The sequence below is a fragment of the Ascaphus truei genome, chromosome 18 (genome assembly GCF_040206685.1).
Source record: "Ascaphus truei isolate aAscTru1 chromosome 18, aAscTru1.hap1, whole genome shotgun sequence".
Classification (NCBI taxonomy): domain Eukaryota; kingdom Metazoa; phylum Chordata; class Amphibia; order Anura; family Ascaphidae; genus Ascaphus; species Ascaphus truei.
Genome location: NC_134500.1, coordinates 11,472,513 through 11,490,124, shown reverse-complemented (window position 1 = coordinate 11,490,124; position 17,612 = coordinate 11,472,513). Strand labels below are relative to the sequence as shown.

The 17,612-nt window shown below is 44.6% G+C and overlaps 1 protein-coding gene across 7 annotated transcripts in view; it reads right to left on the bottom strand.

Moving 5' to 3' along the window:
• CRTC3 (CREB regulated transcription coactivator 3) overlaps window positions 1-17,612 on the bottom strand; it is a 65,001-nt gene that overhangs the window by 28,785 nt on the left and 18,604 nt on the right. For all 7 annotated transcript variants that reach the window (XM_075575530.1, XM_075575529.1, XM_075575533.1 and 4 more), the window contains exons 3-4: window positions 14,644-14,763; window positions 1,129-1,190 (exon numbers count right to left, since the gene is read on the bottom strand). In XM_075575530.1, the coding sequence (XP_075431645.1) occupies window positions 1,129-1,190; window positions 14,644-14,763 (182 nt within the window). The remainder of the gene's footprint in view (window positions 1-1,128; window positions 1,191-14,643; window positions 14,764-17,612) is intronic.

Sequence of the window (17,612 nt, the reverse complement as noted above, 5' to 3'; positions counted from 1 at the left end):
GTGTTCAACATCTGGATACAAAGGACAACAGCAGTGCTCAAAACAAAGCAGTCCATAGTGTATACATCTAACAAGTCCCAACTATGGAATGTTATTAAAATCATAGACACAGAAAATTACATCAATACATTAATGTTTTGACATTAGTGGAGGAGTCTGGGAAATGGAAAGTGCAGCTGTTAGTACAAAGTAACTAAAGAAGAAAAAAGTAAAAGCATAAAAATTAAAAAAAAAAATCCCTTTTAATCGTATATGTATAATATCTATCGCCATAATCACATCAGCCCTTGTCGATCTATTGCTGGATGAAGGACATATACATATACAGTATATAAATACATGATAACAAGGGGCGGCTCTTAGCCCCTTAAGCAAAGAAGGGATTCATTTTTCCATGCATTTGAAATGCTGATGCGGTCACATGTTGTATAATCTACAATCCCCATTCATTAAGCAACACATTTCCAAATGGTTTATGGAGTTCTTTGCCGTCACATGACATCCCGTTGCTGACACAGGGATGGGGTGGTTGATGGCCTAATTGGAAGATAATGGGTGGATTTAAGAACTAGTAGGATACTGTTGAGGATGAATTTAGAAGCTTTGTAAAATATTCTTTAACTAAGCGATTGACCGGTTTCTACCGTTAACGAGTAATTTCTGAAACCGCTACAGTGAAAAACACATGCCACATCATCTCCTGTTGCCCGTAGTGAATGCAGAATTTGCCCGTAGTGAATGCAGAATTTGCCCGTAGTGAATGCAGAATTTGCCCGTAGTGAATGCAGAATTTGGTTACATATTGCCCGTTTTTCCGTAAAACCTATCTATGTGTAGGTGGTCTAACTTTCCATTAATGACGGCTAAACTTCATGGTGAATGTATACAAGGAGATGCATTTGAAATGTACATTGTTCACCTTCCGATAGGTAAAGGTGTCCAAAGAACTATTTGTATTGTTTTGATCGGAGCTTAGTTCCACGCTACAATTCCTAAACAAGGAAGCAGGTGTTTCTTAGCAAAAAATAAAATATGCATGTGTTTCTTCGCTCTTAAATAATAGACAGTGTTTGACGGAGTTGATAAAAGACACTAAATAGAAGAGAATTAAGGACTGGTTTTGCTTACCTTCTCCAGCTGTTATCAGGTGGTGGCGACAGGTAAATTGATCCATACGGAGAGCTGTCACAGTGATTTACAGTAAAGGAAAAGCAGATGTCAACATTGCACAGGAGTGGCCAACTCCAGTACTCAAGGGCCACCAAGAGGTCAGGTTTTAAGTATCTCTCTGCCTCCACGCAGGTAGCTCAATCAGTGGCTCAGTCGTTTACGGATTGAGCCACCTGTGCTGAAGCAGGGATATCCATAAAACCTGACCTGTTGGTGGCCCTATGACTTGGCATATCACAAGAGACTACATTAGAGCAGTGTTCCACAATAGGGATGGCATCCTGAAACCAGGCCTACAAAATGCTTCACTTTTGCCCAGAGCCAAACCCAATGCCCTGGAGCTGGAATAGGTAGTCATGTCATCATTCATGTTAAGAACCAATTGTCATTCACACTGTGGCAAAGTTTGCACTATGCACCATAGCCAAACCGCAGATATAAATGCATGCGATTTGGAGAGTCAGGGCGGCATATCTAGAAGGATTTTCAACATTAAAGCAGAGTAATAAACATGACAGTTTCACTTAACTCATCGGTCCGTATGCTAAACAGCAGCAGAGGAAAGATATTATTTCTGAGCTCTTCAACCTTATCAAACGTACCAGATATTTACAAACAGAATTTCCCTGCCCTGGACATCTGGCGCCATTCAGCACATTTAATTGGACTATAACCTTGTAATATTAGGAGGAGTAAAGAGGGGAAAACCTTGGGCAGTAAATGCATCAGTCGCCAGGCTTTGGCTGAGACTGGCTTTCTTTCAGAATACCGTGATGATAGGTTGCTTGCAATAAACCAGCGCAAACCACAGACAGAAATTGAGCCGCGTGGAAAAGAGACCACTATGCTCAAGAACGTTACAGTATTTGAACAATTATCTACTATCTAACTTCAGAAGTGTGATTTTTCCATAAACTGTTGAACTCGCATGTGTTTTCGGTTTGTAGATTTCCTTATCCTGGGCTTGTACGTAGTGAATAGGTGGATGCGTGAACGGATGACACGAGATATCATGCAGGCTGTACGTTCAGATCACTCAGTCAATGCTCTTTGTATTTGTTCAGAGACTGACAAGCAGACAGCTGACAGACTGTGCATGTGTTTGAGTATATCATTCTACCAAGACAGGCAGGCAGATCTATCTATCTATCTATCTATCTATCTATCTATCTATCTGCACTTATTCCCATGATCTGTTATTTATATTATCTGTTATTTATTTGATTACCACATGTATTACTACTGTGAAGCGCTATGTACATTAATGGCGCTATATAAATAAAGACATACAATACAATATATATCTATCTATATATATATATATATATCACAGAACGGTATCATCTATTTATTTTTTGATTATTGAAGCTCGGCTAACACGGTACTGATACATATCTATATACATATCATACATATCATATCATATCATATCATACACATCATATCATACATATCTATATACAGGCATACCCCGCATTAACGTACGCAATGGGACCGGAGCATGTATGTAAAGCGAAAATGTACTTAAAGTGAAGCACTACCTTTTCCCCACTTATCGATGCATGTACTGTACTGCAATCGTCATATACGTGCATAACTGATGTAAATAACGCATGTGTAACAGGCTCTATAGTCTCCCCGCTTGCGCACAGCTTCGGTACAGGTAGGGAGCTGGTATTGCTGTTCAGGACGTGCTGACAGGCGCATGCGTGAGCTGCTGTTTGCCTATTGGGCGATATGTACTTACTCGCGAGTGTACTTAAAGTGAGTGTCCTTAAACCGGGGTATGCCTGTATATATAGATATATATAGATATATTGATATATTTTAACAACTTACTGCAGCAGTTTCCTCTTGGAGATATATAAAAAGAAGCAAAAGGGGACAGTCACCCCAATGCAAAAAAGGGAGGTACAGTATTTAATAACACCACGTTTCGACTCAGAAGAGCCTTTCATGAGAGAGGCTCTTCCATGAGTCAAAACGTGGAGTTATTAAATAGCTCCCTATTTTTGTATTGGGATGACCGACCCTTTCTGCTTCTTCATTTACCTGTTTAGGACTATATGCACCCAGTATTATTCATATTGTTTTACATCGTTAGTGAGTGTCCTGTTGGTGTGTGCATATAAACACACACCCCACACACCCCAGCTCTGAAAAAATTAACGTACTATTTCTTTTCCTGGGTACAGTGAAATTAATTCCCATCGTATACTTCTATTTTTTCATTACTACACTATAATACTGTATTAGTCTTATAATTATTTTGCGAAAAAAGAACTATGAATCATGTGGACTGACAATTTCTCCGCGTGCAAATTCCCAAAAAAAAAATTTGGGAAAGATTGTTAAAAGTATTAAATTTCCATGGAAACAATGAAAATAAAAAAAACATATACACTGTATACATGTCAGTTTTTGTTGTGTGGTTAATGTGCCAATCGCCTATTCACAGTCACGAAGAATGAATGTGCAATCTTTCAGTATTGCCTTATGCCAGCCCCTGCTCCAAGCATGCGTTTCTGCCGCCACGTCAAAGCTACAGCTGAAACACATTGAACACCTGTTAAATCCCCGCCCCGGAAAACAGGAGCGAGAAACTAAACAAACACACCTTCAAATCCAAACACCTATTTACTATGCTAGCGCTGCTCAACTCCAGTCCTCAAGACCCTCCCCAACAGGTCAGGTTTTGAGGATATCCCAGCTTCAGCACAGGTGGCTCAATCAGTAACTGCTTCAGCACAGGTGGCTCAATCAGTGAAGCTGGGACAGCCTTAAAACAGGACCCTGGGGGGGGGTGGCGTCTTGAGGACTGGAGTTGAGCACCCGTGCGCCCAGCTACCCAAGGGGTAGAATGGGGAAACGCACTGCTTTGTGGAATAAGACATTAATTAGGGGTCTGTCACCAATACAAAGGTATATGCTAGAAAAGCAGATGAAAACTACTGCATTTAAGAAAGTAGGCTGCATCTCGAGAGCTTACAGCTTAAAAAAGGCACTCCCTGCTCGAAACAAAGTTAACTAATTCCAGCGACATGATTAAGGGGTGTCATCTGTTGAAGGCTTATAAAAGAAATTATAAAGCCAATAATGTAAAAGTACTATAGATTGATATATGGACGCCTTGCCACACAATACAGTGTTCAGAACATACACAAAAGGATCTTGTGATGGCGTAGGCCAAAAGGTTTTTATTTTCTGTAACAAGAACGTGCTGTAAATGTCCTGCACCCCGTATAATTACTCAGCACAGCATGTTCATGGAGCAGAAATTCCCAATAATAATCCCGCAGTACTGCTTTAAACTGGCAGTCCTATCTAAAAATGAAGTGAGCTAGTAATTACTGGTGCATTTTAAGGGTAACTAATATCTTCTTCAGACAACTGGAAATATTTATATATAAAAAAAATAGGAAAACTATTAGCTTTGATTGTTTTTTTTTTTAAAATGAATTGTGGTGTTTGGGAGCCCCTCATCCCTTTGTTCATCTTCCCCCCAATGAACCGAGGCAACTGCACAAGTTTTTGCTCCGTGCGCGACAGGTTGCAATTTTGGGCGTGTCAACAGGAAGACGTTATCTAGCGCACGTAATATATAAGAATCCATATCTATCAAAATCTGTGTTGCTCCGGTTACTCTACTTTCTCCTCGAAATTCTCTGGTTTTGGTGGTGTACACCGCACTAACCAAATGTCTTACACACGATACAAACGGGAGCAAACAAAAGTTACAAATGAACACTTTCTTTGCATCATTTTCCCCCAAGCCAGGGGTTCTAAACTCCAGTCCCCAAGACCGCCCTCCCGCCCCCCCCCCCCTTTCAAGGTCAGGTTTTTAGGATCCCTGCTTCAGCACAGGTGGCTCAATGAGTGGCTCAGTCTGAGTCTGAGACTGAAGCAGGCTCTGCGGACTGGAGTTCAGAACCCCATACCTTAAGTGCCTCGTATGACTGTGTGCATGTGATTTTTTTGCTTTGCAATGCTGTGCCAGCCCGTCCAGCAAGAAAGGAGTTAGGAATGAAGAACCGATGTACATGCCGTACGACAGACAGGAAGGAAGAGTTTACTAAAGTTTGAATGCGCTCACTCAGGACTCCAGCTGTGATGTAGGGATTAGACTTTATTTGTACAAACAAGGAGTGTCTTTGGCAAATCCATATTTTCATTTTTTTTCAGAAAGAAATAGCTCTCCCAACTCACTGCTATGTCAACACAGGCTGCAGATATGGTTTTCGGGGGGTGGGGGGGGGGGAGAGAGAGGGGGAGAGAGGGAGGAAGGGAGGGGGGGAGAGGGGGGGAGGGAGAGGGAGAGAGAGAGAGAGAGAGAGAGAGAGAGAGAGAGAGAGAGAGAGAGAAAGAGAGAGAGAGAGAGAGAGAGAGAGAGAGAGAGAGAGAGAGAGAGAGAGGGGGAGGGAGAGAGGGGGGAGGGAGAGAGGGGGGGAGGGACAGAGGGGGGGAGGGAGAGAGGGGGGAGGGAGAGAGGGGGGAGGGAGAGAGGGAGGGAGGGAGAGGGGGCGGAGAAAGGGAGAGGGGAAAGTCAGAATTTTAAGAGGGCGTTTATCCTCTTAAACCGAAGGAATAGTCACGTGACACCTTTATGTGAGGGCTTTGTGGGGATATCTAAAATGCAGATGCAAACACTGTATTTAAAAGGAAAATGGCAGGTCGATGAAACCCAACATGTTTTACAAGTCTGTACGGAAAAAAAAAATAATAATAAAATAAAGCCACCTTCCCTACAGCAAAGCAGCACCCTAACACCGCCCTGCCGCTTAATAAAACGCTAGCCGTACCTGCTCGACATGTTGCATTCCGCATGCTGCCGGCAAACACTTCAAAGACTAGAACTCGTCACAGGGCTCGGAACGTGATTTTAAGCTCGTCCAATGCACACAGATTCTCACATTTCAAAAACAAACAGCCCCGCAGAACGTCGTGTCCGGGATGTCTTCAAGCTATGCAGGGTAGAGCGGCAATGCCAAGATCAGGCACAACAAGCTACTGTGGGCCTGTGCGCTCCAAGAGGCCACCTGTCCTGCCACTCGCATGTCTTCCCGCCTACCTTTTTTTATTACACAGGTGTGTTGCTCCTGATCAGGGGTGACCAACTCCAGTCCTCGCACCGCCAACAGGCCAGGTTTTCAGGACATCCCTGCTTCAGCACAGTTGGCTCAATCAGTCAAAGACTGAGCCACCTGTGCTGAAGCAGGGATATCCTAAAACCAGACCTGTTGGTTGGACCTTGAGAACTGGAGTTTGCCACCCCTGCTCTTGATGCTTTTTCACGTTCTGAACCTTGACATGAAAACACACAGGGAAATAATAAAAGCAATCCCAAGTATACTTGCAGCAGAGCAAAGTTTCACCGTTCAAATATATTCATTGGGTATTAGCCTTTAAAATCCTTGGCACAATCTCACTGCTGTTCAATAATCAGAAAAACATTCAAGGGCTTTTGAATTTATAGGGCTCTCTGCTTCAAAGATACACTTCAGGTGCTGGGTTACCACCAGCTATTCTTGCACTATTGTCTTTTTTTTTTTTTTTTACCAACACTTACGCCGCACACCACAGCCCAGCCCTCTATGGGGCAGGCCCCAGTGCCTGTGTGTGGGCGCACAAAGCGCTGTGACGCGTACGCAGGCAGGGAAGACGAGAATTTTGTCTTCCTGTGCCGCGATGTTGTCACGTGGGCGACGCGCAGCCAATGGCGGGGCAGATATGCCCCGTCGTGACCGTGCACCCAGCCTGGCCAAACCCCCTTTCCCACACTCTCCCCTACAGACCGCCACTCGCGGCTGTAGTCTCTGCACGTGTCGCCATGCCGCCAGGCGCGCGTGCAGCCGGGAAGACTAAGGCCGTAGCCTTACTTTAAAATGGTAACTCCAAGAAAACGTGTGTGTGTGTGTGTGTGTGTGTGTGTGTGTGTGGTGAGTGTGTGGTGAGTGTGTGGCGAGTGTGTGGCGAGTGTGTGGCGAGTGTGTGGCGAGTGTGTGGCGAGTGTGTGGCGAGTGTGTGGCGAGTGTGTGGCGAGTGTGTGGCGAGTGTGTGGCGAGTGTGTGGCGAGTGCGCGCGCGCGCAAACGCCCATAAGCAAGTTACAACAATGTAGAACATCTGAAACATGCAATAAGGCAGGGGTGTTCCACTCGTCCTGCAACCTCAGTCTGATTGAGCCACCTGTGCTGAAGCATGGATATGCTGAAAATCTGACCTGTTGGGGGAGGGGGGGGAGGGTTGAGGACTGGAGTTTAACACCCCTGCATTAAGGCACAGGCTGCCAAAAGCAAATCATACACAAAAGCAGATAAACCGATGAGGCTCATTGGGACCAATGGGTTAACTCAAAGTGTACCAGTTGGGAAAGTACTTTAGAACACTGGATGTCTGTGGGATGAAGTTGCTTCCTGCACACGTTTCGCATGTCATTTCCGCACAGCCACACAATGCTGCTGCGCGTTTAACATACTTCCTGTGCACATTTCCCAACCTGTGCTTCTCCGCGGTGTTATAAGACAGGATCTTTTCTACCTTCCAGACATTTCGATCACTATATATTATTTTTTTTTTTTTAATTGTTTTTGAGATTCATAAGAATATGGCAGTTTTATTGCAAGCACAGAACTATAAAGTGCAGGCTTTAAGAATATAAAACCAGGAAAATGTGCAAAAGAACAGTCCTTTTGAGTCAACACCCCCCCCCCCCTTCCCCCCCAAATTATATAGAAGTGATTTTCATTCTTTTAACTGTGCAACCCTTTTAATATCTATAGTGACTGGGTGGGACTCCAGTGTAACCATTTAATTAATGTTGCTGTAGTGTGTGTATGCATGTATCTGTATTCTGTATGTGTATATCTATATCATTCTACTGTAGAACATTATCTGTTTGAATTATGATATAGATAGATGAGATTTAATATAATTGCTAAAATTATACAGTGTGTATGTTTACATTGCAACAGAGATAAAATAAAACACCTTAAAAATAATAACGAATACTTAAATATGGTATAGTTTGTTCAATAAAAAGTGATGGTATCCGGTATCAGCAATCCCAATCTAAAAGGTCTACCAAATGTGCTGTTTCTAACCATCACACACTATAAAAAAAAACCCAATGGCTGTTGCAAGATAAAGACAGAGATATTTTCCAGCACGAGGTCTTGGAAGAGTACTTGAGTCTTCGCTGCTAATTCTAGCTGAGCAGCTCTGCATTTTTTTACAGCTCTGTCCAAAACCCACATCTGACAGGATTGATCCCTCCATGCGCCATTCTGTCTGACAAACTTATTTCACAGTCATACCTCATTTTATTGCTGCACATTATCAAGCCACTGCAGTCCTCTGTTAAATAGCTATGTAAATCAGCCATCGTTTGGCAGGCAAAAAGGTAAGTGCATTGCGTGTTCCAACACACATGGAGAAGTTAGCAGAACATGATATGGGATACCTTACTAGTTACAACACAGTGTACCATGATCCAGCCAGTAAAACGATGAAGAAATCTCAATCATCGGAAGGGATCTCCAATAATTCCCAAACTAAATGATGACTAATACCAGGTGCCTCCAGTCAGTTGGTCTGAAGCTGTGTCTTCACCACGATGCCCAAATAAATCACAGTGAGTGACCCTGGAAGCGTGGCCCGTTATCTGACCACTTTGTAGCAATGTCATTTAAAACTGGATCATAGGTTGTAACACAAGTAAGATCTCCTCTATTACTTTCTGCGAAGTGCTTCAATGGTGCTGAAACATATCATGCTTCGTTGGAAACAGAAGGGGAAGGATGCTATAATTTACAATGTGTAAGACAATCAATGCCTGGAAGCTGTACGATGCATCGTAGCTCTCAATATGTTAATGCATATACCATTTACAACATGTCAGACTTCGACCCTGGTGGCCGTGACAGCGTGCGCGCCACACACAAGGTACAGCCCTGTATGGGGCAGGTCCCCAGTCGGTGTGTGTGTGCGCGCACAAGCCGCGATGCGCGACCAACTTTGCCAAAAGACAAGATTTTTTGTAGTGCGGCGCAGCGGGCGAGCATTGGCCACGGCACAGCGGCATTTCAGCCAATGAGGGCGAAGCAGCTGCGTGATGTCATGGCTACGCCACCGCCACCACCCCATTGTCGGATGTCCTGCTCTTCACTGCAAGCACAAACGCAGAACACAGGTGGCGGCTGAAACAGGTGCACGTGCTGCCAGACACTGCGGCGCGTGTGCAGCCGTGACCACTGGTGCCGTAGCCTTGTCACGGCCACGCCTCTGACACCCCGTCACAATCGCCTGCTCTTCACTGATGCGCACGCAGCCAGGCGCTCTGACGCACGCACACACGCAGTGACCTGTAGACCAAGTGGTTTGCCAAGTGAAGCGGCCTTCGATCAGCGCGTCACACATTTCAATCTGGTCTGTAACTGTTACATACGCCCATAATCATACGTGATCCCTAACGGGGAAATAGCTGTAAATATAATGTATAACTTCTGTTCATTTAATGTAATCTATTGTCAACGTCACTCTCAGCATGAGCTAACTCAATGTATTGTTTCCAGGTAAAACATTTTATAAACCAATAAAAATAAACAAACCTATAAATCCTTAACCTGTTACCCCAATAGGGTTTTAGAAAATGGACTATAATAATAATAAAAAAAAATAAAAAAAGGATTATTTCGCCCTTTCCCCTGTCCATCAGAATGGTTCTGTCCGATGCCAACTATTAGTTGTTTGAAAATCCCTTCATATCTCAGACTGCGTTTTATACATCTAGTTCCCTCAAAACCCAGTGACCATTGCGCAGTGTGCGTTCTTGGGGCGTTTAAACGCAACATACATGAAAGATGCACATTAAATGGAGAACAATGTGCCCTGCTGTGCCACCGTCACTTTAAAAACTATTTCAAAATCACCATCATTGTCAACAGCCTAAAACTTCTCATACTATGGTACAATAGGAAACGGTAACATTTTACAGGCACTTTGACAGCGAGATATTGAGTGCTTCCTTATGTGTAAGGCTGCGTCCATGGTATAGACGACCGCGCGGACGCATCTGCATGCCTAGCGATCAGATCGGATGTATACGGCGTGCGGGCGCGTGCGAGGGGGCACGCGTTGCGCAAGAAATTAGTTAAAACTGATTTCTTGACGCGGCGGTCCCGTGAGCGGTTTGCCCAATGAGGGCGAACCAGCTCCGTGACGTCACTGGCACGCCCTTAGACACGCCCACGGACGGCGCACGTACCATGGCCAGGGAAAGCACCCGCTTTCCCTCAGCCTCCGCGCGCCTTGTGTCTATGGACGCAGCCTAAGTCTACACATGACCTAACATTTATGCACCGTCTCAGCTGGAGAGTGCTCGGCTCCAGTCCTCAAGCCCCCCGCCCCTTCTCCCACAAAGGGCAAGTTTTCAGGAGATCCTTGCTTCAGCACAGGTGGCTCAATCTGTCGAAGACTGAGCCACCTGTGCTGAAGAAGGGATATCCTGAAAACCTTACCTGTTCGGGGGGCACACTTGAGGACTGGAGTTAAGCTCCCCTGCTCTAACATACGAGCACGTCTAGGAACCAAGAGTTATGATGAGGACTGAGTGCTTAATAAATCACATTCTAGGAGGTCCTGAAACACCAACTCAGGCAGGAGAGGGGTTACAGGTACAAAACCAGATCGATGGAGGCATAGGGTTATACAATGGCTGGTTTTGAATGCGTTAAGTTTGTGGGTTCAATTCTGAAAAGTCTCTTTGTACGTCAGAAAGTAAACAGAACTAAGTTACAATAGGAGATATATATATATATATATATATATATATATATATATATATATATATATATATATATATATATATATATATATATATATATAGTGGTTGACAAATCACCAAAAAATCTACTCGCCACCTAGTACCAAACGTGTGCTGCTTGGGCCAATATTTACTCGCCCGGGGCGAGCAAATGTATAGGTTTGTCGAAATATATATATATATATATATATATATATATATATATATATATATATATATATATATATTCAATCTCGCTTTTTGAGAGTTTGTGAGCTTTGTGGCGCTTATTTATTTTATTCACGCTGATAGTGAACCTCTGGTGATCATCATTGGCGGAGGTTGTTTACATGCTTGGTGGAGTACGTGCACTACAGGAAATAAATTACAATCAGAGAGGAAAGAGTGTAGAAAAGGCAGAGATACCTAAAGCCCTTTCAAAGATCTGTGCATTTGCCTCCGAGCAGGAAGTATAGTGACAGCGCTTAAAGCAGCAATACAGATTTCAGTCATTGTTTTTTTATTACAGGATTGAAGCAGGGGGCCTCCGGAGCTGAACCCCGTTAATTTCAGCTCCGGGGTACCCCTGCTTCCTGAGATACTTACCTCCGTAGCGGTGCCGGTATCTGTGCAGCCAGGATAGTGGTTTCCTAACAATGGCGGCGTTTAAATGTCCCGGGGGCCAAGAGGAAGCCATGATGTCATTCGGTGCGGCATCTTATTGGCCCGCGTGGCCGGGACATTTAAACTCCGCAGAGATACCAGCACCCCGGCGTCAAGTATCTCTGGAAGCAGGGGGGCCCCGGAGGTGAAATAAAGCGGCGTTCAGCTACGGAGACCCCCTTGCTTCAATCCTCTAATAAAGGTGTGCGCATCCCCCCTGACTTTTGGGGTGGCGCGGCGGTTACAGAGGCCCTGCGCTCTTCAGCGAGAGTCCTCTAATGCACTGACCTGAATTCAGGCGGCTTCGGGCGACACATCGTCGGGTCATGTGATGTGAGTTCACATGACCCCGCAGCGTCGCCGAATTAAAGGTTATGGGGGGCGCGACACTGGGGGAGAGCAGGCAGGGGGCGTAGTGCAGAAAGTTTGTGCACCCCATCTCTAAAATATATATATTCTTTTTATGTTAAATGAAACCTGTATTGCTGCTTTGAATACAATGTGAAAATGAATTTACAATAGACACCAAAAGCTCTAGTGTGCAATGAGAACAACCGCTGAGCTTTGGACAATAGCGCACGCACGCGCGCACGCACACACACACACACACACACACACACACACACACACACACACACACACACACACACACACACACACACACACACACACACACACACACACACACACACACGAAAGGGAACATGAGAAATCCAAAAGTTAAATCATAATAAATATCCTTAAACTTGAGCATTGTGTGATCGCCAACATAGTACTGGGTAAAGACTGATAATTTAGCGTTCTAAATGAATGTCATTACTAAACATTATGGTTAAAACCCGTTACAATGCAGTGCACATTTTAAAACAAATGTCAGCATTGGTTAAAGACCTGGATTGCCCTGGCCTCCTACCGTGGGAAATCTCCCAGATAAAAGCACACAGTCTAAAGAAGTGATTCAGACTGGATCAGTTTGCAACAATATTGCTATGTAATACATGGGGCCCCAAAGGGGGCCAGATAAAAAAACAAAAACACATTTTAAAAGTACAACGCTCACTAGCATATTATGTAATGTTTGATACATTTAACTGATTGCTAATTGTTATACTTCAACGCTCAGCAAGCATTTATAACACCTGTACAATATATATTTACATGACCTTAACTTAAACGTAAGTTTCAGTGGGAAAAATGGAGCTCAGATGCCTAAGCAACTAATAAGAAAATAGAAAGAGCAGAGTCCAGGGGCTACCTATCGGCCCTGGAGGGGGAGGGAGGGCACCAGGCAACCCTGGGGAGGGGGGCCACCAGACGGCCATGGGGGGGGGGGGGGGGGGAGGGCACCACTAAATGGGCATTCTGCAACTTCTCTATATCTTAAACATCACACCCCAATCACCATAAGCAATGAACACCAACATTTCAAATGAAGTCCATACAAATCTGAGCGGATAGCCCCCAAGGCCCAATATATTTCCAGTGGATCTGCAGGCAACGTTCCACATTTATCGCCAGCAGAATCTAATCAGCACAGTGGAGTTGTAATAATGTAATAATCTTTCAATGCGTACAACAGGAGGACAAACTTATGGGCAACAGGAGCTGCACATCTCACTGCAGCTGGATTAAAAACAAACGTAAAATGTGGTTTCGTTTTCAAATACAAACACGCTGCGAACAGACAATGGATCAACTCCAGTCGCGCGATCACAATAACAGCCGCACAAGGGGAATTAATAGCTCGCGTTATCATTAGACAATATGCCCAAGAGGTTCCCCATTGTAGTACAGTAATAATATACTTGCCACCAAATTGTAGGGAAAATGGAGAATGGTTAAGGCACGAGGACCAAGGTTCAATACCACTTTGCGGTCTTCTCGTTTTATTTATCTTCCATACAATATATACAACGCAAGATCTTCAGAGAATACACTAAGGCAGGGGTGAGCAAACTTTTCCCTCTGCGCCCACCTGCCCGCTCTCCCCACCCCCGCCCTCCCCCATCTTACCTTGTCTCAGGCGTTCTGACATCACGCGACGTTACGTTGCCAGAAGCCGCCGGAGACAAAGTAAGAGAACTTAGAACTTGTGCGCTATCCCCGGCATTTAATTTAAATGCTTTGGGGAAGAGCGCAGGGGCCTCGAAGTGCCAGCCACCCCCTGAAAATCTCACCCCCCCCCCCAGTTTGCGCACCCCTGCACTAAGGCAGGAGTAGCCAACTCCAATCCTCAAGGGCCACCAACCGGTCAGGTTTTAAGGATATCCCTGCTTCAGCACTGGTGGCTCAATCAGTGACTCAGTCTTTGAATGAGCCACCTGTGCTGAAGCAGGGATGTCCTTAAAACCTGTCCTGTTGGTGGCCACCCCTGCACTAAGGGTATTTAGTGCTGTTCATTAAATTTGACATGTACTATACGAGTGCTATAAACATTATCAGAGGTAAGAAAAGAAGGTTTCAAAGGCAACTTTTTACATGGTAAACGAGTCAGCTGAAACATGCAGTGTATCTTCTGCAATAAATGGTGCAGTATTCACTATGCATGCTCTGTCTGTAGGGTACACATCCACTTCCCAGCCATGTGTCTTTTTTACTTGTTGCTTATTCGGATACTCAGTACTTTTTACTACATGGAAAAATGTGATTCTCCGAGATTGTTGTCTCCAATTTCATACCAAACCACAAAGACAAACAAACATATGTACAAGGGCGAACCAAGAGTCCCTGCCACATTGCCATGAAAATGCAATCAAAATACATGGAAAGGCATAATAATGATTCATACATCTTTGAAAAAATGTGCTTGGAGACACATTTAGTCTTTAAGAATACGTGCCAGATGTTGGCAGTATTAGAATGAGCTGGGTTGTCTCTTAGCTTCCACTAGTTACACTGCAATGGCCCCACAATAGGTGAAAGCCAGTCAATAGCTACTGCTGCCACACCGGCACTTTTGAAACATTCCTGTTGCCAGTTTTCCTTTGCCCGGTTATAAACCTGAAAGGATATTTGACGTCCGTGCTTCTCCACAGGTCGGTGATGAGGGGAGTGCAGACGGTTTCGGGAGACTCTCTCCACCAGTCCATGGTGGCGCATTCCTCGGATGTTATCCACATGGTGAAAAGAAGGCTGCAAGACAGGGAACGTGTGAATTAGCCCCGATATTCAGAAGCATGCAAGGCTTATTTGTGCTATTAAATACATTTATTCAAACTTAGACGGGGATTCAATAAAGACCACAGAGGTGTCCGAGGGCGAGCGTTAAAAATCAGCAACACACAGTTTCACCGTATTCGGTACCGAAAACATTGCCGTGAATAAGAGGTTATCGTGGCCCGAAGCAGCCACGTTAAGAGGAGTTTGGAAGTGTTCGCTAATGTGTACGTAAAAGGAGCTTTCCTTGCCAAATTAAGTATATACCTAAAATTCATTAAGCTCTGAATACTGCTATTCACTTGTGCGGAGGCAATATTTTTCTCAAATTGTATTCACCTGTTTAATGCGGCAAATTCCCCTGGGAATATGCCTTGTGACCACCATAGTTAGTTATTGATTATACGAGTTATTGATTATTTATTGATTGATTATATGAGTGCATGCTGCCAGGAAAGACATATTGCATGAAAGAAGGTGAAGGAGTGCGTGGGAGAGAGAGGGAGAGTCAGAAGGTGAGGGAGTGCATGGGAGAGAGAGGGAGAGTCAGAAGGTGAGGGAGTGCATGGGAGATAGAGAGGGAGAGTCAGAAGGTGAGGGAGAGCATGGGAGAGAGAGGGAGAGTCAGAAGGTGAGGGAGTGCATGGGAGAGAGAGGGAGAGTCAGGAGGTGAGGGAGTGCATGGGAGAGAGAGGGAGAGTCAGGAGGTGAGGGAGTGCATGGGAGAGAGAGGGAGAGTCAGAAGGTGAGGGTGTGCATGGGAGAGAGAGGGAGAGTCAGAAGGTGAGGGAGTGCATGGGAGAGAGAGGGAGAGTCAGAAGGTGAGGGAGTGCATGGGAGAGAGAGGGAGAGTCAGAATGCGAGAGTGCATGGGACAGGTAGGGAGAGTCAGAAGGTGAGAGTACATGGGAGAGAGAGGGAGAGTCAGAAAGTGAGAGTGCATGGGACAGGTAGGGAAAGTCAGGAGGTGAGAGTACATGGGAGAGAGAGGGAGAGTCAGAAAGTGAGAGTGCATGGGACAGGTAGGGAAAGTCAGGAGGTGCCGAAAAGGCAGAGGAGACCCAGAGTCGAGCATCTAGGGCTCCAGGCCCAAGGTCACACAGAGGTATAGGTTGAGCATGCAATGTATAAGGATCGTAAACCCGACCTCCAGCCTGTAACTGACGGAAATAATGCCGTTCCTTGTTGAGCTGCTTAGTGTGCTAAATTATTTATTCTTTGCAGTCTACTGTGGCTTTAGTCGGAAAACATCTACAAAACATTGGTGGGACTATATTTATTTTCCTAATCAGATGACATCGTGGCACGACATCCAAGGAGTTTGTTTATCATTGTAAACAAAAAAATATATATACATACGTGGTCGAAAGGTATTAATATTAATGTTATGGATGTACAATCCAAATAAAGCTATATCATGTGTATGTAAATGTGCACGAAAGTTGTTTTCCATTAAATGTTTCCATCTATATAAAGGAAATAAAACACAAGAAATTATTTTGTCAATCACTTGGAAATGGTTAGGGAAAGTACAAAATACAATTATTTTTAATTGCAATCTATTCCTTTTCCAACACATTTTCTATGACATTAGTAATACAGATCTGCAAGCTTTCCGCACGCCTAAGCGATATTTGCACGTTTCACTTTTAGTTCTGCGATAACGTTCCCCTAACGGGACAAAGTCAGCGGGCACGGCATGTTCCATAAAATTAAATTACTTTTGCTTTCAAATCGAACTTAAGTCACGGGGTTGCAGTTCCTCCACTTAATGTGGGCCAGTTTGCTAGAACTTTTGACTGCCGAAGTTCTAGAGAAATATTTGCAGTTTGGAAAGTTGGTTAAAATAATAAAATAAAAAGCTGCGTTGAGGCCCTCAGACCTCCAACAACTCTGGTTGCACAAGGAAGAAAAAAGGAATTCCTCTCTGCTCTCGTTTGCCCTGTGGATTGGGTAGCAGAACCCAAGCACCCGGTCGTAAACCATCCCTGCTTCTTGTGACAGGGACAGCAGCAGGAGGTGCAGCACGCGTGCTGCTTTTCAGTGCCTGGCGAGATGACGTCGCGACTTCCACTGTTGACCCCAAGGCCAGATTTCTTTTCTTTGTGCCGGTTCTCACACCAACAATATGTTTTGGTAACTGGGGGATTGGAGATCACGGATGAGCAGTGGTGGATGGCCTGGTTCAGGTAGGGGGGTCGGGGGGGGCGGGAGAGAGAGATATAGCAGCTTAAACCTTTTAATGTTGCTTTACAAGACTGTTGGATGTAGGGAACGTGGGAGTGGTAGATCCAGGCTCCTGCATCTGACTGTGGAACACAGCTTGGCAGCCTCGTCTGGCACGGGAAAGGTTACACTTTCTATAGACATGCTTCTGCACAGCACAAATAGCCAGCAGGCAAATATATGGATTATCGCTTCTCTTTGCTTTGAATGTCACAGGGAAATGAAAGAACGGAAAGGAAGTGTCTATTGTGGCTGTGCAAATCATAGGGCTGGCTGAGATTCTGATAATAATAATAATAATACCATTTATTTGTATTATTAAATACTATGACTACTACGCCATATGCAGTGAAATGGTCTTCTCCTTGCTCAGGGAACAAACTCTATTCATTTGATCTAGCTTGATCACATTCTGCTGAATCATAATATAAAAGGGGCATTTCATGCGCTTTATATTATTTTATTACATAGGTTTCAATCAGGGGGGTCTCCGGCGCTGCACCCCGTTATTTTTGGCTCCGGGGACACCTGCTTCCCGAGATACAGACCTCCAGAGGGGGTGCCGGTATCTCCCCAAAGTTTAAAGCTCTTGTGTCACG